Raw genomic sequence first — 25,378 nt, forward strand, 5'->3', positions numbered from 1 at the left:
TGCGAGCCGGACCGGATCTCTAACGGTCTGGCGTCCGAATGGGATCAGATCTCCGCAGCTGGTTCAACATCACTGAACATGGTGTCGCAGTCACATGTTACGCTGTCACGTGTCAATATTTAGGTGTCCACATACATTTGGCCATGTGTCTGTGAGACCAGAAACACCATATACACCTTTTTCATATGTTTTGGTAAATTCTAACAATGCAAGTTGATAGATAAGTTAAGATGAAGATAAGCTGCAGGTTTTGTTCACAGACCGTCTGTCCGGCTGAAGGACGTCTCCGTGCCGCCATCTTGTGTCCAAACTGAGAATCTGTCAGCAACAACAGACGAGCCGAGCTGCTTCTCCTGCAGAGGAACTACAGTGTTCGATTTTAAATATATTTTCATGCCGATAAGTTCAACGTAATGAAAACACAAGAAGCATCGAGTTCAACATCTCAAGCCGGACTTCTTTCCCTTCACTCTCGTCTCCTTCCTCGTTCTGTGAACTTATTTTGTGTTGTTGTTTTGTTTAATAGAAGCTGAGAAAAGAAACATGATCTCAGAGTCTGTGGAGCTCAAACTGATCTGACTGTCAAACTGACACCAGATCAGATCTTTCAACATCAGAGCACTTTAATAAAATCACTATAGTCACTACAGCTGGTCCTGGTACTCTTCCTCCTCCTGTTACAAGCAGTATTTCTGCTGGGAAGTCTCAGAAAACCTCCTCCTCCTCCTCCTCAGCCACATGAACGCTGATGCGCATCATCTTATGCAAACTTCTTCCAAATCACCTCGTGTTTGACTGACAAATGTGTGTTTCCATCTCTGCAGGCGAGAGGAAGGACGAGGTTCAGGGAAACATTCGGCTGCTGACGACTGACGAGCAGGTAAGACACAGATTTCACCTCAAAGACGAGAAAATGACTCCGTTTGACTGTTTGTTGCAGATCAGGAAGTGGTTACAGGTACAGGTGAGGTGACAAGCAACAAGCAACTAACTCATTCGAGGTACTTTGCTCGATTATTTCGACAGAAGCGTTTTACTGCACAGGGACGACTTTCACTGTCATACTGTAAATGCATTCTGCTGATGATACTCACATACTTTTACTGCAGTGAGGTTTGAATGCAGGACTTTTACTTGTAGTGGAGTATTTTCAGTGTGGTGTTAGTACTTTTACTGCAGTAAAGGGTGTGAATACTTCTTTAAGACTGTGTTTTGAGGAACTGAGGCTGCTGACTGGTTTTGTTGGACAAAGCCGAGAAATAAAATTCCCCTTTACAGTGAGAAATATTATCAAGAGCCCACAGGCAAACAGAACATGGGGGCAGGTATATGTGCTGCAGGGCTGAGGAGGAAATGAGGTGCAGGTGGGGGAGATGGGCGGGGAAGCTCAGGTGAGGGGAATGAGGTGATTGGAGGGCAGACGGGACAGGTAAAGAGTAACACTGAAGGGGCCTCAGAAAATGCAAATGTGTTGTTTTAACCCGTCTGGTCTTTCCAGGTCCTGGCTTTAGTTCTGACTCCTGGTGCCACCATGTGTCCTGTGCTGCCCCTGCTGCTGCTGCTGGCAGCACTGAACTCAGGTAAAACACAGTGAATCACGTAACTAAGTACACTTTCTAAAGTACTGTACTTAAGTACACATTTGAGGTACTTGTACTTCACTACATTTATCTGACAGCTTTAGTTACTAGTTACATTATAAATTAATATTTTTACAGAAAACATTTGAAGAGTTTATAAAATATGAAGTTTTGCTGAAACGATTAGTCGATTAATCAGTTTTCCTGTAAATCCCTTCCTGGCTGCAGCTGCTCAGATGTGCAGATCTGCTGCTTTTCCTCTGAACGACTGTAATAACTGTGATGTTTGTTAATAATGTCGAGCTTCGGACTGTCGGTCGGACACGACGACACGCTGAAGGCGTCGCTTTGGGCTCTGGGTCGTCGTGACGGCGTTTCTCACCGTTTTCACCAGTTTTCCAAACCGATCGATCGATCGACGGATCGACGGAGAAAAGAATGGGCAGATGGATCCAGAATGAAAAGCATCATCAGCTGCAGTCCGATACAAACCGGTTCAACATGAGCTCCAGCTCCACCAGCTGCAGCAGCAACATCCTGCTTTACATTAATGCACGAGGAATAATAACCTGATGATAGAATATATAACAGCACAGCAGCCACAGGGACGCTGCACTGCTTTAATGCTTTAAGGGCTTTTTCCTGATCACACTCTCACACTTTCACTGCAGCAGAGGGTTTCAGTATGTGTCAGCGCTTTTACTGCAGTACAGGACCTGAACACTTCCTCCACCTCTGACTGGAGGTGTGCAGGCATGTTAGGTGTTTGTGGAGTGTCAGAAGGAACCAGAAAGTGTTTGATTGGTGCCTGATTGATACAACGAAATTAGACTGTAAATCATTATATTAACATGGAATGAAAATGTTGCTTAGAGGAGTTTTCCTTTTTGAAAAATATGACGGAGGGTTTGAGTTTTTTTGCTTCAGCAGATTGTTTTTTTTTTTTTTTCCTTTCCCAGAATCCACGGCCTCTCTACCTGAAGACAGCACTGGTCTGAAGTTCATTGTTGTTTTCCCAGAGAACATCGCCTACTATCATCCTGATCAGCCCCAAAACAAGGCCCAAATCACTGCCTTGCATGATAACACAGTGTTCACCATCACACCATATAATACAAATAGCTATAGCAAAACACTGAGTGCAGGAGAGACTCACGAAGTCAAACTTGATGCAGAACAGGACCAAAGCAAATCCATCAAAACTCTCAAAATTGTCAGCACTAAGAAAATCACCGTCCATGCCATCAACCAAAAAAACAACAGCGTGCAAACCGCTCTGGTCATGCCTATTGACAAACTGGGCACAGAGTACTTCATCCCACCGGTGCCCAAGATCCAAGGAACCACTGACCCTCTGGACATGGTCACGACAGATGTAACCGAAAGAAGCCCATTCAAACTCATTATCGTCAGTGCTGACAAACATAGCGAGGTGACTGTTGAAGGCGCAGGGACCAATAATGTTTCGCTTCAGCCCTACGAGATCGCTCAGATCTGGGTTAAAAACGAGGAGGCATTGCGAGTCGTGAAAGCCAACCAACCGGTGGCGGTCCTCTTCGGTCACACTTGCGCCATCCGGCACAACTGCACCTGCGGGCTGCTGTACGCGATGCTGCCGCCAGCCAAAGAAGAGAAGCTGAAGTTCTACATTCCTCCAATTCTGGCCAAGGATGCTGAAGATCAAACCTTTTTACTTCTGTCAGAGAAAGACTCCACCATAGGAAAGGCCTTCGATCCGGACTCGCCGCTGGTTGAGAGTGCTGGCACAGTCATCCTCTACCGTCCAGGCTTACTCCTCACTCTGATACCAGAGACGGACTTCGCCGCCTGTTCTGTAATCAACTCCATCCCCAACGTGCAGAACTTCGCCGTGATTGTGGTCCACAAAGATCTCACTGATGGGGTTCGTGTTAAAAGTCGTCCTTTGGCGAGTCCTGTGTGGCAGGAGCTGAAAGGGACAGAGTATGTCTCGACAAATGTTCTTCTGGAATCGGGTAAGAACGTTATCTGGCACGCTTCCTCCAAAATGGCTGTCTACTTTATGGGAAAGACTGGAAATGCTCTGTTTGGGAACCCAGCACCCATCATCAGTAAAACCCCAGGTATGGAGCTGCATCATGAACACGAGCCATACAGAGTTTACAGTCTGACCTCCACCTTCAAATGAGGTCTACAGAGCCAGGAGAAAGTCCTAAGGGGTGTGTCAGTCCTAACTTTTAAACTCCCCAGTTTTTGGTCTAAGTATTTCACAAAGAGGCAGATTTACTTCTCAAAATTCTTGGGAATTTCTGAACGATGAGTGCATGATTTCAATGAGTATAAACGTCCACAAATCCAACAAAGAAGTTGCCAAAATGTAAAACTCTGATAGCATCCAGGACCGTTTTCAGTCGTGATGATGAGCATCTTGGCCTTGGAAGTAACACTCGTTTACTACTCTAGATAATAAGCCAGGAAATGCTAACGATTGCACTGTTTAATCCATTTTTCACACTTTTGCTTTGATGTTATTGGTTTTTGGAAAGGCTAAGAAAAAAAGACACCAGACTCCAAGCGCTCCATGCCTCGTTCATTGATTGACGTTAGCTCAGGGCTGCCAGCTCTCGCTCACTGACCGTGAGACTCTTTTCACACGCTCTCACGCCACACGTCCATTTTCTCACGCCGTGAAAAAAAAAATTTATAACATCACATTATACCAAATCAACTCCGCCCAGCTGATGCGACACCAGCTACGCCGAGATAGTAGTCAGGTGGACCCGCTCTCGCGCTGTGAGTCTCAGACAGTTTGTGACTAGAGTGGTTTTTATTAATGTTTTTAAAATGGGGAGTAAAGAAGGCAAGTATTCTGAGTTACAATGAGAAGGTATAATCATAATGTACTCCTCATAACAAAGAGTGCTAGACACTGAACATAAACAAAAGCTAACACATTCATTTACAGTGATCTTGATAGCGTGTGACTTCTTTATCTATCTATCTATCTAATCATATCCGCTCATTTATTTAACCCTCAGATTCTCCCGAGAGTCCCATTTTTCGTTGCCCCCTCCCCCCCGTCCTCCAGACTCCACATTTCGTCTCTGAAATTAACAGTTTTCTTGGGGGAAGCTCTCCAGATACCCTGGTCAGGTTTGGTTTCCCTATGATGTCTGGAGGTTGGCGAGTATGCTGATCAACCATACTTTCATCATTGACTGTGATTGACTTGGATTTTGCGTTAAAATTGTGAATTTGGCTGCTGATCTCTTTTAAACAAAGGGAGGTTGAGGTGCGATGACCCCTGCGGTGTGTCACAGAAGGCCGACTCATAAAATGCCAAGACTTCACCGAAAACCTGTAATCAGGCCTCCACAGAATGATGCACGACAGCCCACCAGCACAAAGTGGATGGCTTCTTATCAAAAATGCTTTCTAATTTCAGTTTGTCTCTGTTCTGTTTCATCTGAACCCCCCCCCCAACAGATTTCAGGGGTTGCGCCTTGTCTCCAGAGATCGTAAAAATCGGAGAAGTGGCAGACGGCTGGCGAGAATCCGTGAAGTACTGCAGAGACAAGGAAATGGAGCTGGTCAGCTTCCCCAATGCCCAGCTCCAGAGACACATCTACGACAAAATCATCCAGGCCAAGAATGACACCCTGCAGGAAGTGTGGATCGGCATGCGTCGGAGCGCCCAAACTGGGGAGTGGTACTGGCTGAACAAGGATCCGGTCAATGACACCAACTGGAAGGAGGGGGAGCCTGGCACGGTGCACGACGGCCAGTGTGCCATCATGAGTCTGAAAAGCAGCGAGGACTTTGGCTGGGGTGACGAGGACTGCTGCAAGGCCGCCCATCCCGTCTGCTACAGCAGGCTCGTCCTCCTACCCATGTAGTGGGACGATCCATGTCTGACCTTATCCGTAACCATACTGTAGTTGCCATGCCCAGTTTAGATTAAAATCTACAATGGGATTTAAATCTGAAAAATGTTGTGAAAAAGCCCAGAGGATGTTCGGGAGTTTCGTGTAATTTGATGGGGTTTGTCCGTGTACTCATTCCTGAAAAATGTAGCGCCAGGTTTAAGGTCCCGGTCACACCAGAAACTTGGTCATGTGATATTTCATTGACCAGAAGAATTACTTAAAAACTGTATCAATAGGGCTGGGCATCGTACAGCAGCACTTTACCTGAGTTCAGGTACTTTTACCAACACAAAGCTCTTTTCGACCTTCACTGGGTACGTACAATTTTGGTTTTAAAAACTCCTTAAAATTAAGCCAAATTCTTCAAGTTTAGAGCCTGACTGATTCTGAAGTTTTGAAGCCAATACTAATATTTGACTTTGACTTTTTTTTTTTTAAATCCACTGGTTATTTTATTTATTAATTTATTTTACCATAAATAAATAATATAAACAGGCATTTTTGATGGGAAGATATGTACCCAGTGGAACATTTTACAACAGAAAAATAAACCGACCGGCTGATTTATCAGTTTTAGCACAAACAGATGTACTAAATGTTACTGCTGATGAATGGGACCTAAAATTACACTAAAACTGGAAATATACTCAAAGTTAAAGTTGATTTGTTTTGTGCAGGAACAATGATTTGCAACCGATGTACAACTGACTTCCAGCCTTATGTTATTAATCTGTTTTAACCACGTAAAATCTTTTATTCATCACCCTCCCACATGTTTAATGGTGTCTTGCTGTTTTTTGAGAGTTGTGTTTTCTCCCACTGCATTTTGAAATCTCATGTCATTCAACGAACAGTCGCCGAGGCTCATTGAGCGTACGAGAATTTATCGCTCGCATCTGAAAGATGTTGAACAGACTTGATGAACTTTAGGAGGCTTTTAGATACACTTATCAAGAAAACAACATAAGCCTGTAATCACCTCCACCAATCCCAAATAATGTTTTTTTTAATTAAACGCTGTCTTGCCAGTTCAGAGAAACAGCTAAATGTAGCTTTAGCTAAGGCTAGCTGTGGCTATGTCATGTGCTAGCTTATCTTTAAGGGAAAATTATGCTTTTTTTTTTGTTTTTTGTGCATGTCCACTCAGGGTTGATAGTAAATGTAGTAAATTTAAGCAATAAATTCCTCAGCGAGTGCTAGATTGACAGAGAAAACCTGAGTTTGCCATGTAGCTCTTCCTGCATCCAGTAGTTCTTCCTGTCATGTGACAGGACAGTGACATCATTGGAGGCAGGAACTACAGGCTACTTCAGCTTGGATTTCTGGTCTCGGCCTGCGGTGGGGATGGCGGCGCCGCTGAGAACTCAGCTTTCTCGGTCAATATAGCACGCACTGAGTAATGTACTGCTTCAAGTTGACTACATTTGCCATCAACACTGACGGGACATCCACATAAAAAAATGCAGAACTTTCCCTTTAACTGTACAGTTTTTACCATTGTTTTGCAGCTTTACTAGACATTATAGTTAATACATTTATATGGCATAATATTTTATATGGTAAAATAAACGTCAAAAAGTCAGATTCTGGTCTTAACTCAATTTTGACTGAATATGTACTCACTGCTTTTTGGCTTTGTAGGGCAGTATTGGCTAATGTAGCTATGTCTGTGATCTGATTGGTTAAAATACATATTATCCATCACTTTTGTGTCTTTTAAAGGTGGGGTCAGCGATTCTACGCCAACACACGTCTTTTTTTACGCGTCGCGGTCCGCTAGCTGTGCGTTCAGTGTGAGCGCTGAAAACCCTCCGGTGTTCGTACTCAGCCCCGGCTCTGCGAACGGGAAACACAAAGAGGCTCGGACCGAGCCGCACAGCACTGTTCCAGCCACGATTTTTGCGTCAGGTGACGTTAATCAACCTGCCCACGGACATTCAGCTGACTTTCTAGTTTGCCAAGATCTGCTGTTGTTGTGATGTTAGCTACAGCAGCAGGAGAGTTGTGAGCGTCGCTGTCTGGAGCTGCTGTGCTGGCTCTGGGAAACCGTCTCGTCCTCTCTGGCTGTTAGCTTCGCAGCAGCAGCTGTAGCGACAGTTTGCTAACCCTCAACTGAGCTAAGCTAACCCGCAACCGAGCTAAGCTAACCCGCAACCGAGCTAACGTTAGTTACATAACTTGCTGTGTCGTTGTTCGCTCTGTATCACGGTGTTTGTCGTGGTGTTTAACTCAACATCAGCTTGAATTTAATTTTAAAAATAGCTTTGAATCCATGTGTAGGTAGAATAATAGTGTTACTGACTACCAATAAATCTATTATAATGTGTGAAACTAGACTGCTGTTGTGTTTTTATTTCCCACAGGTTCAACAATCATTTAAACATTACATTATTAATATTCATATACAGTTCAAGGTGTAGCAAACATCTTATAAACATGGTAATAATAATAATCATAATCTGCCCTTGAAATACGGATAAACCGGGTCATTAAAGTGAATAACACTTTCTATATTAAGCATTTATAAGCAGTACGCACCATTTAATAAGTGGTTTATTAGACACTATAATGTAGTTGAAAGCAAATATAAGGACATTTTAAGTGTTTATTAATGTTCAGTATTTGTCAGTAATTATAACGTCTCCTATACAGAGATATGTTACATCATTACAACAATGCTTTACTGTATAGTCGTTCATGATTTGTTTATGCATAAATGATATCAGAGCAGGTTATTTCCACCAGCAGCTGACTCCCTGCAGAGCTCCTCCCTGCACCATCCACACCCCCATCCCCACCAGCAGGAGGACCTTTGCCCCCAGAGACGCAGACAGAAGGAGCAGGAGAGGAGGCGAGGCCCCGGCGACGGACAGCGGGGGTCGGGGGGCCAGGACGTACAGGGTGGCCTGCTCTTTGCCCAGCGGGTTGGAGGCGCTGCAGGTGTACTGCTGGCCCGGCTCCACGTCTCTCAGCTGGCTGACGGTGTGGTAGTGAGCCACGGAGCCCTGAGCCAGCGGAGCGACCAGAGAACCCTCCAGCAAGTCGTCCGGGCCGAGCCACTGGACGTCCGGCAGCGGGGAGCCCTGGACCCGGCACACGGCTCTGTACCCGGACTGCTCAGTGCCCTCCACTGACAGAGCCAGGATCTTTGGAGGAGCTGCAGCACAGACAGGAAGAGGAAACCCCACAGCCGCCCCCCCAACATCAGTCTAAATGTACTTTTAGTTATTTTGGACTCTGCTGTCTGTGTAAGCTTACCCTCCACTCTCAGTCTGGTTCCCATCTTGTCCTCGAAGCTGACATGTTCTCGTCCCTGAACCTCCACTCGGCAGTAGTAGCGTCCGTTGTCCTGTAGGGTGGCGCTGTTGATCCTCAGCGACAGGTCGTGCTCCCTCGGGTTGCCCTCCAGCCGGTAGCGCTGGTCCTGCTGGGGCCCCGGCTCGCATGTGGGGGCCCCGGACCGGCTGGTGCAGCGGTACAGGACCGCGGCGCCCTGGCCGTGGCCCAGACGCCACAGCACCTGCAGGGAGGAATGCTGGGAGTGCGTCGGGTGGCTGAAGGTGCAGGGCAGCACCACCGGGTAGCTCTCGATGGCTCGTACCTCCGCCTGCACCTTCATGGACCAGCCGTCGTCTCCGGAGCCGAGGGCTGCTGGGAGGGCAGGGAAAGAAGAGCGTCCGTGGTTTAATGTCACAACCCTCCAGTCGTACTCATCAAACGGGCAGAGACGGAGACTGAGGACGCTGCAGAACTAAACCAGTGACCCACAGGCTTCGCTTCAAATGTCAGAAGGATTCAGAGCGTAAACATCAACAGGGTCCGTTTTCCTGCACAATGAGTACTTTCACTTTTCACACTTTAAGTCAGTTTTGCTGATAATACTTAACATGCTTTTACTCAAGTAAGGTTTATGGATGCAGTATTTTCACAGTGTGGTATTAGCACTTTAACTTAAGTACAGCATCAGCACTGATCCTGGTTTTAAGGTGACCCAACAGAGATGTGTTCAGATCAAAACCTGGACCAGACCAGGACCTTCGTTTTGTGCGATTCTAACTAAGTTTTATGCTAAACATTGATAGAACAGAAAAACTTGCTTTTTGATTTAAAAACAGTTTGCATTGGTAGTTTAACGTATATTTACTTAAGTACAGTTTTGAGGTACTTGTACTTGACTATTTCCATTTTCTGCTACTTTACACTTCTACTTCACATCTCAGAGGCAAATATTTTACTTTTTACGCTCTACATTTGTCTGTTACTAGTTTCTTTACAGATTAAGATTTTACACAAAAAACAACAACAACCAAAGATACGATCAGCTGATAAAAATACAATGTGCTGTTAAAGATTAAACCAGTATTTCCCAGCCGTTTCGGCTTGTGACCCTTTACAAATAAATCAGTGTACTTGTCTCTCGTCATGATTCAGATGTGTCTGAGTTGTCGTCAGTTTCACCAAAGAGACATTTCTCTAAACTTCTCACATGGTTTCATTTCAATTACTATTCAAATGATCAATATTTCACAAAAAAAGGCAAAAACAAGAGAAAAGTCCAACATGTGAAAACAGATTTGTGTATCAGGACGTTTTTCTTCTTCCCTCTTCCAGAAATCTGACTTTAAGGCTGTTTCAGAGTTTTCCATAATTACAGAAAGAACAATTGATCACATGTTTCTGTGTGTGTGTGTGTGTGTCAGCTCACCTCCTATAACAGATAACAGCAGACTCAAAGTGCTGCAGACCAACCGGACGTCCATGATGAGACTGCTGAAGAAACAACACAAGTTAGGACGTGTGTGTGTGTGTGTGTGTGTGTGTGTGTGTGTGTGTGTGACTCACTACCTCCCAGACACTGCGCTGTTTGAGTTTTTCCATTCTTCTGTTTCTACTTCCTTCATGTCTATTTTTTATTATTAGGAAATGAGTTTGCCAGTAGAAACAGATAAAACCCAGCTGGACTCTGGCTTTGGTGCTTTCTAACTTTGTGAATTCATTGATTTATTTTAGTTCAGAGTTTTTACTAAGCACATTTTTGTTTTGATGCAGCGATTCCTTTAATCCTTTAACTTTTCTCTTTCCCAGTGGATACAATAAAAGTGACGTAGACCTTTGTAACGCGGTGTAACACCAGTGAGACAAAGTTAATGTTACGATCAACGAGTTGGACCCAAACACAGGACCCAGACCCAGGAATGCAGTGAGTAGAAAAGGTTTATTGCTGCGTTTTACGGGGAATGAAGGTTGGCAGCGTTTGTGCTAACGACAGGTCAGATTGTCATAAAGTATCCTGATCTCCTTCCTGCTCTCCAGAGGATGACCTTTCCTCTAGCGCCCCCCCTCAGGACAAACTTTACATTTTTACCTCCACTACTGGTGAGACCGTTGTTTGTTCTGTCCAACACGTTCATTATGTGGGGTTTATATTGAAACCTGCGCTTCCCTACAAAGGAAAACTACATATTTGGTCAAAGTCGAGTTATATCCTGTATCTTTATCTCTATTATGTCATAGAAATGTGTAATTTCTGTGAAAACAGCTTTTTAAATTTGCAGTAGCTACACAATGGACCTAAAAACCAAAAACGCAGTATCTGTACTTTGGCTGTGTATTACTGCACTCTCTGCCATAGAAAGACAACTAAAGTAAGACGGCTATCGCAAGTGAAAGCTAGCCGCGGCTATCTCACACACTAGCTCACAGTAACTAACGTTAGCTAAAGCTAACGTTAGTTACTTTTACTTCCTGCTCGACAACTAATACTACAGTTGTTGTTATTGGCTCTGTTGTTAATACTGACATTATTTTTCCTATAGCTGTCATTCCTATTATTACTAATTTATTAATATTAACACTACAATTACTATTCTACTATTTAAAAAATAAATAAAAATTCTAGGTGGTCTTTGCATTGTGCCTCCCCCGCCCCCCTCTGATGGCCGCCCCCCCTGAGTATGGTTCTGCTCGAGGTTTCTGCCTCTTAAAGGAAGTTTTTCCTTGCCGCTGTGGCCCAGTGCTTGCTCATGGTGGGATTTGTTGGGTCTCTGTAAATAATATTATAAAGAGTTCGGTCTAGACCTGCTCCATAGGAAAAGTGCAATGAGGTAACTTCTGTTATGAATTGGCGCCATATAAATAAAATTGAATTGAATTGAATTACTGATTTTCCTGTATTTGTTATCTGTAAAAGAAAAATATCTGTTTTGATGAACTGACATTTTGATTATTCAGTTTGTTGTTCCTCATAATTAAATACGGCAGCAGCGAAATCAAGTCATGCTGGAGCAGAAAAACAAACAGTAAGCAACAATATATACAGATCTTTTTATCATTCAGCGGACCGAAGGACTTTTCATCCCAGATGATTATCCAAGAACAACAGTAAATATTTCTTATTTAATTTTCTTCTAGAGTAACCGACGGTTACCTCTGCAACCCGAATGTTTGCCAATAAAGCTGAAACCCTGTGTGGTCTCCTGTGTGTCCTCTTTCAAAGCCTTCTCTGACTTCTTCTTCTTTCAGACTGACAGGAAATAATTAGTTTCATATGCCACATTTCACAAGACTTCCTGAATTTGCTATTTTAGTTTGAAGGTCTGAGGGTTTCTCTTATTACTTGAGGTTCTGTCTGATCAGCCGGATGATGTGGCAGCAGACTCAGTGTTTCTGTCTTATTCTGTCGAGGATCATCACAGGTAAGATCTTTCTTTTTTGTTCAGGGGGGGACGGGATCATCCATATGACGCTGTAATGTCTGGTTACTTGGTTACATGTTTTGATAGTCGAACAAAACAAAAAAAGACAAACTGCCTCCCTTTAAAGGCAACTCACAAGAAACAGATTAATACAGAAATCTGTGCAGCAGAGGTGGAGATATCCTGACTTGTAGACCCTAATATGGCTCCAGAAACACTGGATCCTACATTTCCCATAATGCAACACAATCTATTAAGACGGTGTAGTCCGTCATTCGTCCAGGAGTGTTCTATCTTAGAAAAGGTTTCAGTCGTAGTCGTCTGGACACTGTTTTCAGAATCAAGACGTTTCGGCTCCCATCCGGAAGTCATTCTCAATTGTGAAAAAATGGGACGGGAACTCAGAAATTTAAGCTACTCTGTGTTACATAAGCCCCGCCCTCAGGAAGGAGTCTACCTGAGTATCTGTTAATAGCTAGTTTCACCTGAAACTGACCTAACTGTTTCCAAGATGGCCCTTAACAGTGATGAAGTAGATGCAGCCAGAAAACAATAGGCCTGATTACTGATTCCTGGGCCATCATGGAAACAATTAGGTCAGTTTCAGGTGAAACTAGCTAATCAACAGATACTCAGGTAGACTCCTTCCTGAGGGCGGGGCTTAAGTAACACAGAGTAGCTTAAATTTCTAGCTCCCGTCCCATTTTTTCACAATTGAGAATGACTTCCGGATGGGAGCCGAAACGTCTTGATTCTGAAAACAGCGTCCAGACGACTACGACTGAAACCTTTTCTACAACACAATCTATTGTTGTACCCTTCCTGTTTGGTAAAAGCCTACCGCTTTCAAACTCCACACGTCCAGAATATAACTACTAACCATAAATAGGGTATGCATTAAGAAGATTACGAGTGTTCAGCCCTGCTAGCAGCTCTGTGAGGCTGCACTTAGACACAGTTCTGAGCTAAATGCTAATATCAGCATGCTAACAAGCTCACAATGCCAATGCTAACATGCTGATGTTTAGCAGGTATAATGTTTACCACGTATTAGCATGCTAACATTAGCCAATTAGCAGTGAACACAGAGTGCAGCTGAGGCTGATGGGAACGGCATCAGCTCTGCAGGTATTTGGTCAGAAACCAAAGTGTCGGACACGTTAACATGTCGACCTGATGGTGGCGCTAGATGGAAAGTCAGAGGATCAGCAGAGTTATTACAGTTCTTCCTGAGGGGAGCATGAATGTGTATTTTAAAATTTCGTAGTAGAACAAAGTTGCATCCGCAGAGCCGCGCTGCTAGCATGGGTAAACATTCGTCGTCTCCATGGATGTATTAAGGAGAACAGGACACTGTGTTCAAAGATGGCGTCCCATTCAGTTATATGAAAGTTGCACACTGGCCGCATAAGCCGAAAAAGCCTCAATGATTGTGTATGGGGGGAAAAGCTGCTTGTACCGGTGTGCGTGATGAACGCGGATGCAATACCTCGTGCGGCCACTACGCCAAAATGACCTCACAGCCCAGCGCCGTTCCTGGAGGCTTGGTGGTCTCCAAGCCCAAACTGAGATAATCCTGATGACATCACTGTGACATCATCAGGGATATTTCCTCAGACTTCCTGCAGAGCCATGGAAGACATGACACAAGTGTTTTCACAGCCATGACCACAGAACTGATCTTGATGTGTGAAATTGGTGAAACGGTCCTTTAAAGTTTGGTCCAAAACATTATCTGCTACTATCTACTGACTGTTTTACAGATCTGCACCAGGACTTGTGGACATTCAAATCCACATCCAAATCTGGTCCAGATCTGTAAAATGGACCCGGGCCACTGTTCTTTAGTATAATGAACCAATGTAGGTCAGAGAACCAACACACCAAACCAGCATCTTTGAAGTTTTCTATAAAAACAACCCAAAAAGAGTTGAAATAACTCCAAACTGTCATGAGCTCATCCTGATGTGATCCTCCTCTTCAGGGTCTTTTTCTGATTCTTGGGACATGAAGGTCTCTCCGGTGGTCTCTGTCCCCAGAGGAGAAGACGCTGTCCTCAGCTGCTCCTTCACCCATCCCAAACAGCAGGACTTTTCAGGGAAGATCACCGTTAAATGGCTGGCTAGAGAAACGAGTGCTTTTCCGTTCTTCAGATGTTCAGTTCAAAACAACTCCATGGAAAGATTCAGCGACTGTTCAGTTTCCGGATTAAAATATTCCCTGGCGGGAGATCCTCGATGGGGGGAGCTGTCACTCCTCATCAGGAGGGTACATCTGACTGATAACGGGACGTACTTCTGCCAAGTGGAGCTGGATAATGGTTGGTGGAATAATTTACAAAAAGAGACACAGCTTTATGTAACAGGTAAGAGCTTCTGGATCACCATCAGGTCATTTACTTAAGTTGCAGTACTGATACCACACTGTCAAAGTCCTGCATCCAAACCTCACTGCAGTAAAAGTATGAAGTATAATCAGCTAAAGTTCCTTAAAGTGTTCAGTGAGAGTCGTCCCTGTGCAGTAAAACGCTTCCTGTCAGTGTTTTATTATATCTGATGTTTCTGGATTCATATTCCTGCTGCATTCATGTGTGTGTTGCATTTTACTGCTGCAGATGTTTCAGGTTGAGCTCATTTTAACTGCTTTATATCCTGTTGGGTAGTTTAACCTGCAGCAATGCATCATGGTCTATAAGATGATCACGTGTTTGCAGCGTCGCCGTCCTGTGAGAACCACGTATCTCTAAAAAGTCTTCCTGAGCTCAGAGAAACAGCCTGTTTTCAGCTCTGTGACGATGCGTTTTCCAATAGCGAGCCGACCTCAGCTGTCAATCATGACGTGAAACCCCCTTTTTATAGCATGAAATAACTAATTAGAACCAAACTTATTAGAAAAATGAACATTTGAACAAATATCTGCGTGATAAGAACTACCTAAAATGATAGAAACCATCTGTAGGAAAAATTTGTTTGATGTGTACTTGAGTTTTTAGTTTGTCTCATGTCCCATCCGCTGACATGGAGGGGGCGGGGTTTATGACCTGTACTGCAGCCCGCCAACAGGGGGCGATCTAGATGTCATGTCGTCCATCTTTATATACCGTCAGAGTGTATCTTACAGTCTATGAGCTCAGCCGTGGAGCTTTGAAACGGAAACACATTCTTCTTCTTCCACATTAAAATGTTGTTGAGTCGTAAACTTTTTAGTTTAACCTGAAAATGGTAATTTTTGTGAAATATAAAACAAGACATAAACACAGAAAGAAGTAGAAATTTAATATAGTATATAGTCACAAATGATGATACAAATTGTCATGTCACAAATTTTACTTGACTGAGTTATATCGCACATTTAAATTTTGTCCATGATGCTTTTTTCGCAGCTAAACCCCAGATCCTGAGCCTGTCCGTGGTTGAGACGAGCCCTGGCTCAGACAGCTCCACCCGGAGGCTGCAGTGTGAGGCGGAGGGCCACCCGCTGCCCACCATCACCTGGCTGTCAGCTTCCAACAGCCCAATAGGAGACCAGGTCCAGACCTCTAACGTCAGCCCGTACCGGCTGATCAGCTCTGTGCCGTACCTGGAGGAGGATGTGTTTACCTGCAGGGTGGAGAGCCGGCTGGGCGGAGCAGAGTGGAGGTATCCACCCAGTAATACTCTGATAATAACTCTGACTGTTTGTGGCCTCATCGCGCTGCTGCTGCTGCTGTCGACAGGGTTCATCTGCTATACAAGAAACAAAGGTGAGCTGCTGTTAAAAGTACAGTTAAAGTTATTATCCTTATGATATTTACAATATATACCCCATTTTTATACTATTTATGGTCAGCATTATTTCAGCTATAGCCCTATTTACATTGTGTAACTGCCACTATATAGTAGATTTTATTAAAGTTCAACTTCCCTGCATGGCATTCACTTTGTACTCACGCATTGAAATGATGCATGCACATACAGGACGTGATGCGGCAGACAACTTTCAATTATTATTAGTCGTATTAAAACAACATGAAGGTGATGATTCCTCTCAGCCAACAGTTTGTTTGGCTGCACTGTAAACAGATACGCGAGTTGTTCCTGTCGTTCCTCTTCTGTTGCATCTCCAACAGAGTAGCTGCTTTTTATAACCACCGTTAAGTACCACCAGTATTTGTAAGTGTCACCAAATCAACCAGGATTGAAATTTTGACCATTACAACTGATCATTTTCTAATAAATACAACATGCTTGTAGGTCAGACTCGTACATTTTTGGCTGATTAAACTTTAGGGTAAATAATGTCATTATTTTTAGGACAGTTTTTTTTTAAACTCTGTGCATCTTTATTTTATTTATTTTTATTTTGTTTGGTTAGGGTTAGAGTTAACAGGTAACAGGGACAATGGACAGTCATTGACCGTCCCAGAGTTAGCTAGATAGCTAAATTTTTATCAGCAGTCCCTGGGCAGGCAAATCCACAAAAGAATTAGCTCAGGTTGGCCAGACAAAGATGAACAACTTTCAAGTTAGGATTGCCCTTAGCTTGGTTACTTGATTGTGTTCAGCTCCATGGCGAGCATTAGCTTACATGCTAATACTGCTCTGCTGGTTTGTAACCTTACTGTAGTTGTCTTTTTAAAAGTCTGATGAACAAACAGCTTTCCTATAGTTGTTTTTTGTAACAGAGTAAGGTATCAGTGAAAAAGTAGTTTGCTTCTGAAAACACTGTTTCCGTTAGCAAGCTAGTTAGCTAGAAGCTAACAGTACTAGCGAGCTACAGGAGCCAGTTATTCCGACTTCGAAACGTTTATACACTGCTCTATAAGATGGTTACTCCCAGTGCTGACCTTGTTGTCACGCCAGATAATGAAGCTTAAACTGACTTTTACATATTCGTAGCTGTTTGCTAACAAGTTAAACCAAATTCAAGCTAAAATTGTGTAGCTCCTTTTAAGCGGAAGAGTTAATATTGGGTTTTATGTAGTAACTGCCACTAATGTAGTGTTTGGAGCCATTTTGCCATCTGACACTTCTGTAACACTAGTTCTTTACGCCAAGTCTCTAGGAATTAGGAAACTGACGTACAAAAAATAATTCTCGTAATTATAATCTGTACAATATTACTTGAACACTGTGTTACAACACACGCTTCAGACATGACCCTGACCATTAAATTATGTTAACTCAGGTTGTTAAGTTTAACCATATAAACACTTCAACTCTTAACTACCAAACCTTACTTCTACTACTCATGTACATGTAAATGTGTGATGCAACATGGAGGACAAACTTAAGTTAAACATTTCAGATGAATAATTATAAACTTCAGATGTCAAACAATTGCTTGATTCCTGGATTCATCAGGTTCTTTTTCATTCTTATATGCAAACTTTCATCTGCAGCTCGTGTCAAGTCGTCTCCTGGTTGTGAAAATACTGACACAGGTAAGTGAAATCTTACAGGACACCACTGCCATGTTGGAAGAGTGATAATGAAAGGAAAGACTATGACTTTTCACCTGTTGCTCCCGATCTTGTTCCCCTTTTACAGCCCTAAACCTTTAAAAAAGAGGAACAGGTTGTTTTTGTTTTTACTTTCCAACATGTGGTGGCGAGTGTCTGACAAACCACTTTACATATTCCTCAATCTTTCACTAAACATTTTATTTATTTCTTTACAAAACAAACTCCATTAAAATGTCGCGGTCACATTAAGTCACGTTATGACTTAAACAATACTTGTCTCTCCAACCTCACAAACTGTGGCGTTAACTTCAAAATGTCACATTCTTCTGAAATGACCAGATTCATCACGTGTTTGGTCTTCATTTCTTCCTCCTCAGCTCGAGCAGACACTTCTCCTATTCATGGAAACGCAGAAGTAGTTAAGTGGTTCAGACTAGTGTACTGTAGCTTTACATTTTACATTTTTCAGACATTTAGAAGAAGAGTTTTTAGAATATCACTCGCTCCTAACCACTTTTCCATGGATACAGTGGGATGAACAGAGCTGAAAGAAGTATAGATCCTATACTTAAGTAAATGTATTAATACTACAGTATAAAAATACAGTATATTAAATATTAGATTGTTTTTACTGATGCATCAATGTTAGAGCAACATTTTACTGTTGTAGCTGCTCGATGTGGAGTTAGTTTTAACTGCTTTATATACAGTTATCTAGTTTTAGCTGCTTTATACACAGTTAGCTTGTTTTAACCGCTTTATATACATTTAGCTAGTTTTAACCACTTTATATACAGTTAGCTAGTTTTAACTGCTTTATATACATTTAGCTAGTTTTAACCACTTTATATACAGTTATCTAGTTTTAGCTGCTTTATACACAGTTAGCTTGTTTTAACCACTTTATATACAGTTAGCTACTTTTAACTGCTTTATATACAGTTAGCTAGTTTTAACTGCTTTATACACATTTAGCTAGTTTTAACCACTTTATATACAGTTAGCTACTTTTAACTGCTTTATATACAGTTAGCTAGTTTTAACTGCTTTATATACAGTTAGCTAGTTTTAACTGCTTTATACACATTTAGCTAGTTTTAACCACTTTATATACAGTTAGCTACTTTTAACTGCTTTATATACAGTTAGCTAGTTTTAACTGCTTTATACACATTTAGCTAGTTTTAACCACTTTATATACAGTTAGCTACTTTTAACTGCTTTATATACAGTTAGCTAGCTTTAACTGCTTTATATACAGTTAGCTAGTTTTAACTGCTTTATATACAGTTAGAGTTAGCTAGTTTTAACCGCTTTATATACATTTAACCACTTTATATACAGTTAGCTACTTTCAACTGCTTTATATACAGTTAGCTAGCTTTAACTGCTTTATATACAGTTAGCTAGTTTTAACTGCTTTATATACAGTTAGAGTTAGCTAGTTTTAACTGCTTTATATACAGTTAGCTAGTTTTAACTGCTTTATACACAGTTAGCTAGTTTTAACTGCTTTATATACAGTTAGCTAGTTTTAACCCCTTATACACAGTTAGCTAGTAGTTTTAGCTGCTATATATACAGTTAGCTAGTTTTAGCTGCTTTATACACAGTTAGCTAGTTTTAACTGCTTTATATACAGTTAGCTAGTTTAGTCCAGTGGTTCCCAACCTAGGGGTCGGGCCCCTCCAAATGGTCACCAGATAAATCTGAGGGGTCGTGAGATGATTAATGGGAGAGGAAAGAAGAAGAAACAAAGTTCTGATACAGAAATCTGTTTTCAGTTTTTGGACTTTTCTCTAATCTTTGCTTTTTTGTGAAAAATTGCATAATTTATTAAAATGAAAGCAGTTTAGAAGGGAAATGTCACTTTGGTAGAACAACTCTTAAAGGTCCAGTGTGTAACATTTAGGAGGAGCTATTGGCAGAAATGGAATATAATATTCATAAGTATGTTTTATGCATAATTAAGGGCGTGGTCGCTTTGAGTGACAGGTGGGGGGTGCCACTACTAACGGTCTGCTGTCTGCTATCCGCCCATCACCTCAACTCAGCGAGTCACCGAACTTGACCTCTCGACCGTGTTTGTGCCTTTTGGAGACTTTTTCATGAAAATATCTGAAGAATAATATGGCTTGCTGTGCAATCAATTAAATAACAGACCATCCAAGTTTTTTTGGAGAGTGAAATTCTAGTATTTTACTTATATGTTAGCAATAATTAGCAGGATTCGATGTCTGTGCTCACCATACGTGGCTTGTTAGCTAATTAGCCAGCTAACGAATTAGCCTTGGGTTAGCGTTCGAGCAAGACGCCCAACTGTGCTAACGATGTTAACTTAACGGGGCGCGTATGTTAGCCAGAGTTATTAAACCGGCATGCACAGAAGTTAGAATTTAGGGTGATAATACTTTTGACCAAGTGAGTCTGTTCGAGGTTGGAAAATAAAGGTCTACCTCTTTAGTTAGCTAATGTTATGCAATGTTAACGTTAAACTTACCATACGGGCAATAAGACGGTGTAGTCCCTCTACCATACGGGCAATGTAGCGTTAACGTGGGAGGGGAGCTGCTGCGGACACTGATTAGAATAAGTGGCTTCACCTGTGCCTGGTGAGGACTGGAGGGACGGACTACGAAGTGTTGATAGGGAGAGAGTTGAGGTGGGTACTTAGTGGGCGCTTGGTGCGGACGGCCAAGCCTATCAGAGCACTCGTTGCTTGGGGCAGGTGCCATTCGCGTGCCGGTTAGGGCTGCCGGCGGTGAAGACAGGTAGCTGGGCTGTAGGGCGAGGTTCCTGAGTTAGGTAAGGTTAGATTAGTAGTATTAGGACGTGTAATGGCCCCAGCTCTCAGATCCTCAGACCAGCTGCTCCTGGCTGTCCCACGTTCGAGGCTAAGGGGTAAAGGCGATCATGCGTTTACAGTAGCCGCCCCAAAGCTTTGGAACAGTTTACCATTTTCAATTAAGTGTTCCCCCTCTGTAGACACTTTTAAGACTAAACCTAAGACCCACTTGTTTTCTCAGGCCTTTGAGTGCCCTTAATGGTTTTATGCCTCACTTTTTTTACTCTTTTGTGTTTATAAATTCTCCTTTACCTATTTATTTGTGTATGGGATAGTATTTCTATGCTGACTATCATGTTATGTGATTTTATTCTATCTATGTTAAGTTATTGTACAGCACTTTGGTCAACTTTGGTTGTTTTTAAATGTGCTTTATAAATAAATGAACTTGAAACTTTAGAACATGATGGGTTGTCTGACAAAAAAGGTTGGAAACGACTGACTTAGAATAAATATACAAGTGTAAACATGTTGTTTTGTATCTGAAGAGGAGAATCATCAACAAGGCTCGGACTCTCCTGCTGAGGGCGACGTTGAGCTTCAGCTGGTTTACTCCGCTGTCACTGTGACCAGCTCCGCTTCCTGTGAGTCCTGTTAGCACATCGATATTTGAGAAGGAAGTCATTAAAGTGATTTATGAACCAGTGGTTAGTTCTGTTGTTGGGATATGTGTGATGCTTTTGAAATGATATATATATCCTTGCCGATGTAGCCAAAGCTAGCTTTAGCTAACACGGCTACCCAGCACAGCCAGTCTGACAAATCCATTTCTAAAGCATTGCACATATCCCAACCAGAGAAACTTATACATTCCTTTATTTGCAGCTTAGACTAAAGAGTCTACACAATGTGATTTACTGAATGTGTACACAGTTTGCACACTGACAGCTGACAGTGATTTCACCAACATTAGGTCTTGTTTTTGGACGTCTTCAGCCCCCCCCACACGCCATTTGCATTGCAAAATTACATAAATAATCTAAGCAAAGCAGCTGCCTTGTTTTGTGCAAAGCCTCAGTTCTAATAAGAGGTTGTTGTTTTTCTTTACAGCTCAACATGCTACTTTCAGAAGCTCCACAAAACACCAGGAGGAACCAGGTGAGTTTCAGGCTGCACATAAACCAGACCAGGTGATGTCACATTGTAGTAACATACAACACAGAAAGGTACAAGATGGTGGATGGTGTTGGTCCCATATCCCGCGTGTAGCGTGTGATTACAGGAAGTGTCACCATTTTGTTTTGAGAGTTAAAATCCAGCTTTTCATATCACTAACATGAATTTTATATCACTATTTTGTTTTATTGGTTGCAGCCTAATTTAAAGCAGTGATTTGTCCACAAGTATACGTAGTTGTGTTTTGTGTTTTCCGTTAGCAAGCTAGTTAGCTACTAGCAAGCTAGAGGAGCCTGTTTTTGAAACGTTCACACATTATTCCAAGATCTTTGGGGTCATTCCTATGTTCCCATGGTCCTGCTGTATGTTCCCACGGTCCTGCTGTATGTTCCCACAGTCCTGCTGTATGTTCCCACGGTCCTGCTGTATGTTCCCACGGTCCTGCTGTATGTTCCCACGGTCCTGCTGTATGTTCCCACGGTCCTGCCGTGTATGTTCCCACGGTCCTGCTGTATGTACTGTATGTACTATTTGTTCCCATGGTCCTGCTGTATGTTCCCATGGTCCTGCTGTATGTTCCCACAGTCCTGCTGTATGTTCCCACGGTCCTGCTGTATGTTCCCACGGTCCTGCTGTATGTTCCCACGGTCCTGCTGTATGTTCCCACGGTCCTGCCGTATGTTCCCACGGTCCTGCTGTATGTACTGTATGTACTATTTGTTCCCATGGTCCTGCTGTATGTTCCCATGGTCCTGCTGTATGTTCCCACAGTCCTGCTGTATGTTCCCACGGTCCTGCTGTATGTTCCCACAGTCCTGCTGTATGTTCCCACGGTCCTGCTGTATGTTCCCACAGTCCTGCTGTATGTTCCCACGGTCCTGCTGTATGTTCCCACGGTCCTGCTGTATGTTCACGGGGTCCTGCTGTATGTTCCCACGGTCCTGCTGTATGTTCCCACGGTCCTGCCGTATGTTCCCACGGTCCTGCTGTATGTACTGTATGTACTATTTGTTCCCATGGTCCTGCTGTATGTTCCCACGGTCCTGCTGTATGTTCCCACAGTCCTGCTGTATGTTCCCACGGTCCTGCTGTATGTTCCTACAGTCCTGCTGTATGTTCCCACAGTCCTGCTGTATGTTCCCACGGTCCTGCTGTATGTTCCCACGGTCCTGCTGTATGTTCACGGGGTCCTGCTGTATGTTCCCACGGTCCTGCTGTATGTTCCCACGGTCCTGCCGTATGTTCCCACGGTCCTGCTGTATGTACTGTATGTACTATTTGTTCCCATGGTCCTGCTGTATGTTCCCATGGTCCTGCTGTATGTTCCCACGGTCCTGCTGTATGTTCCCACAGTCCTGCTGTATGTTCCCACGGTCCTGCTGTATGTTCCCACAGTCCTGCTGTATGTTCACGGGGTCCTGCTGTATGTTCCCACGGTCCTGCTGTATGTTCCCACGGTCCTGCCGTATGTTCCCACGGTCCTGCTGTATGTTCCCACAGTCCTGCTGTATGTTCACGGGGTCCTGCTGTATGTTCCCACGGTCCTGCTGTATGTTCCCACGGTCCTGCCGTATGTTCCCACGGTCCTGCTGTATGTTCCCATGGTCCTGCTGTATGTACTGTATGTACTATTTGTTCCCATGGTCCTGCTGTATGTACTGTATGTACTATTTGTTCCCATGGTCCTGCTGTATGTTCCCACGGTCCTGCTGTATGTACTGTATGTACTATTTGTTCCCATGGTCCTGCTGTATGTTCCCACGGTCCTGCTGTATGTTCCCATGGTCCTGCTGTATGTACTGTATGTACTATTTGTTCCCATGGTCCTGCTGTATGTACTGTATGTACTATTTGTTCCCATGGTCCTGCTGTATCTTCCCATGGTCCTGCTGTATGTTCCCACGGTCCTGCTGTATGTTCCCAGGGTCCTGCTGTATGTTCCCACGGTCCTGCTGTATGTACTGTATGTACTATTTGTTCCCATGGTCCTGCTGTATGTTCCCACGGTCCTGCTGTATGTTCCCCAGTTCTCGGGTTAGGGGGTTAGGGAACATAGATACGCTCCCAGGTGGTTACGCCCACTGTAGTCACACCAGATATATGATTTTATATATATATATATATATATATATATATATATATATATATATATGAATTTATTCACAATTGTCTGCTTGCTAACAAGATGCTACTATTTGAAGAACTGTGACACAACCACCAGGTGGCAGCTTAGTTTAGATCTTATTACAGTCGTCTTTTAACGGTTTGGCTCCAAACTATGACTCAAACTGTGTTTGATACTGTGGACATATGAAAATGGGTTTTTAAAGGATGAAATCTGTTATTTCAGGCGTCTTCTACTGTGATCGTTCAGCAGCAAGTAAAGTATGAATTATATCTTTAATTTATCTTTCTTTTCTGCAGCCAGGGGGTAAAGGTGTGGGGCACACTTATTATCTTAGAGAGATCGATAGGATAAGATAAGATATTCATTTATGGAGTCTATGTTACTTGTATGAGGGCATTCAGTCTCATTTGTGTTATATTATATGTGTTATATATGCACCTCTGATGTTATAAAGAAATAGTGAGGGTAATAGCTGATGTGTCCTTTGTTCTTTATTTTTCAGGATTAACAAAAAAGTCCCTTCAACATCAGATCCTGTGAACGCTAGAAAATATAAATGTGTTTAGAAAGAGACATTTCACATCGTTCTTCCTCTGGAAATCCTTTTCAGTGCTGCCATGTATTGTGGCAACAGCGTTACTCCCCAATGGCAGATCAGCATTGCAGTTTTTCTCAATTGCTAAAACACAATTTCTGAAACCACTAAACACAAAACCTCCTCTTCGAGCGCTATTTACAAAACCTCTGACTCCTCTCGTGAAATGAAACTCTCACCTCGAAACAGTTTCACCCGCGTTCAAAATCAAGCTCTGCTCTGAAATCATAAACAGAATGACGCACACCATCACGCAGTCAATGAACAACACACCAAACAGCAGAAAGCACATTGTTCAGAACATCGCTCTCAGGGAGAAGCACATTTTTCATCTCAGAACAGACGTGATATTTCTGCGTCATCGTCTTTTGATGAACGGAAACGTGTTCTGTCAGAGCAGATCAAAAATCAGAAGTGACTGTTGTTCTTCCTCCTTGTTTTTCCAGTCCTGCGCCTCACAGACTGCTCCTCTGTGACGCTGCGATGAACCTGCAACCGGTCAAAACCTACGGAGCCGTCAGAGCTGTGAACAGATGGAAAGCACAGTGTTCATCATGCGATGTGTTCAGTGTACAGTATACAGCCTGCACTGCGCTGCAGTATACAACACTACAGTTTTTTTCCAGTTGCTAACAAGCGTCGTTCAACACTGAAACCACATTTTCAAAACTCTTCACACAGTCTGCATCAGCAGCATGAATGTTGGCCAAACAGCTGATCTCACCTACAAAACAAAACACTGGCAACACTTCTCATTCAGAAACACACATTTCATTCACACACTGACCTAAAAACACTAACAACAGGGAGTAAGACGGTGTAGTCCCTCATTCGTCCAGGAGTGTTCCATCGTAGAAAAGGTTTCAGTCGTAGTCCTCTGGACGCTGTTTTCAGAATCAAGACGTTTCGGCTCCCATCCGGAAGTCATTCTCAAATGTGAAAAAATGGGACGGGAACTAGAAATTTAAGCTACTCTGTGTTACATAAGCCCCGCCCTCAGGAAGGAGTCTACCTGAGTATCTGTTGATTAGCTAGTTTCACCTGAAACTGACCTAATAGTTTCCATGATGG

At 43.0% G+C, this 25,378-nt stretch overlaps 3 protein-coding genes across 10 annotated transcripts; 2 read left to right on the top strand and 1 right to left on the bottom strand.

Annotated features, from left to right (window-relative positions):
* Positions 1–781: 781 nt before the first annotated feature.
* Positions 782–7,501, top strand: LOC122881271 (IgGFc-binding protein). The gene is made up of 4 exons (XM_044207274.1): positions 782–880; positions 1,499–1,580; positions 2,540–3,682; positions 5,046–7,501. The coding sequence occupies exons 1-4, from the start codon at positions 803–805 to the stop codon at positions 5,453–5,455; spliced, it is 1,713 nt and encodes a 570-aa protein (XP_044063209.1). The 5' UTR covers positions 782–802; the 3' UTR covers positions 5,456–7,501.
* A 316-nt stretch (positions 7,502–7,817) lies between these two features.
* si:dkey-11p23.7 (V-set and Ig domain-containing protein) lies at positions 7,818–11,975 on the bottom strand. 4 transcript variants are annotated; one of them, XM_044206856.1, is made up of 4 exons: positions 11,913–11,975; positions 10,191–10,255; positions 8,744–9,136; positions 7,818–8,642 (listed from the first exon to the last, which is right to left on the bottom strand). In XM_044206856.1, exons 2-4 carry the CDS (start codon positions 10,243–10,245, stop codon positions 8,218–8,220), a joined length of 873 nt encoding a protein of 290 aa, XP_044062791.1. In that variant the 5' UTR covers positions 10,246–10,255; positions 11,913–11,975; the 3' UTR covers positions 7,818–8,217. The 4 variants fall into 4 exon arrangements, with proteins under 4 accessions (XP_044062791.1, XP_044062792.1, XP_044062790.1 ...); XM_044206857.1 differs by having other exon boundaries at positions 10,191–10,252; positions 11,913–11,927; XM_044206855.1 differs by lacking the exon at positions 11,913–11,975 and having other exon boundaries at positions 10,191–10,285.
* A 126-nt stretch (positions 11,976–12,101) lies between these two features.
* Positions 12,102–25,029, top strand: siglec15l (sialic acid binding Ig-like lectin 15, like). 5 transcript variants are annotated; one of them, XM_044206861.1, is made up of 8 exons: positions 12,102–12,180; positions 14,165–14,545; positions 15,563–15,922; positions 17,561–17,602; positions 20,957–21,052; positions 21,519–21,566; positions 23,935–23,969; positions 24,215–25,029. In XM_044206861.1, the coding sequence occupies exons 1-8, from the start codon at positions 12,126–12,128 to the stop codon at positions 24,218–24,220; spliced, it is 1,023 nt and encodes a 340-aa protein (XP_044062796.1). In that variant the 5' UTR covers positions 12,102–12,125; the 3' UTR covers positions 24,221–25,029. The 5 variants fall into 5 exon arrangements, with proteins under 5 accessions (XP_044062796.1, XP_044062795.1, XP_044062798.1 ...); XM_044206860.1 differs by having other exon boundaries at positions 24,754–25,029; XM_044206863.1 differs by lacking the exon at positions 23,935–23,969.
* The last annotated feature ends 349 nt before the right edge of the window (positions 25,030–25,378 follow it).

Source organism: Siniperca chuatsi, linkage group LG9, assembly GCF_020085105.1.
Source record: "Siniperca chuatsi isolate FFG_IHB_CAS linkage group LG9, ASM2008510v1, whole genome shotgun sequence".
NCBI lineage: Eukaryota > Metazoa > Chordata > Actinopteri > Centrarchiformes > Sinipercidae > Siniperca > Siniperca chuatsi.

Bases quoted from the DNA above. Each gene is read 5' to 3' on its own strand.
- LOC122881271 (XM_044207274.1), top strand. From the start codon at position 803: ATGTGTGTTTCCATCTCTGCAGGCGAGAGGAAGGACGAGGTTCAGGGA. The intron at 881-1,498 runs GTAAGACACAGA...TGGTCTTTCCAG, and splicing joins TGCTGACGACTGACGAGCAG to GTCCTGGCTTTAGTTCTGAC. The intron at 1,581-2,539 runs GTAAAACACAGT...TTCCTTTCCCAG, and splicing joins GCTGGCAGCACTGAACTCAG to AATCCACGGCCTCTCTACCT.
- si:dkey-11p23.7 (XM_044206856.1), bottom strand. From the start codon at position 10,245: ATGGACGTCCGGTTGGTCTGCAGCACTTTGAGTCTGCTGTTATCTGTT. The intron at 9,137-10,190 runs GTGAGCTGACAC...CTGCCCTCCCAG, and splicing joins GCTGTTATCTGTTATAGGAG to CAGCCCTCGGCTCCGGAGAC. The intron at 8,643-8,743 runs GTAAGCTTACAC...TCTGTGCTGCAG, and splicing joins AACCAGACTGAGAGTGGAGG to CTCCTCCAAAGATCCTGGCT.
- siglec15l (XM_044206859.1), top strand. From the start codon at position 12,126: ATGATGTGGCAGCAGACTCAGTGTTTCTGTCTTATTCTGTCGAGGATC. The intron at 15,923-17,560 runs GTGAGCTGCTGT...TTTCATCTGCAG, and splicing joins CTGCTATACAAGAAACAAAG to CTCGTGTCAAGTCGTCTCCT. The intron at 21,053-21,518 runs GTGAGTCCTGTT...TTTTCTTTACAG, and splicing joins TGTGACCAGCTCCGCTTCCT to CTCAACATGCTACTTTCAGA.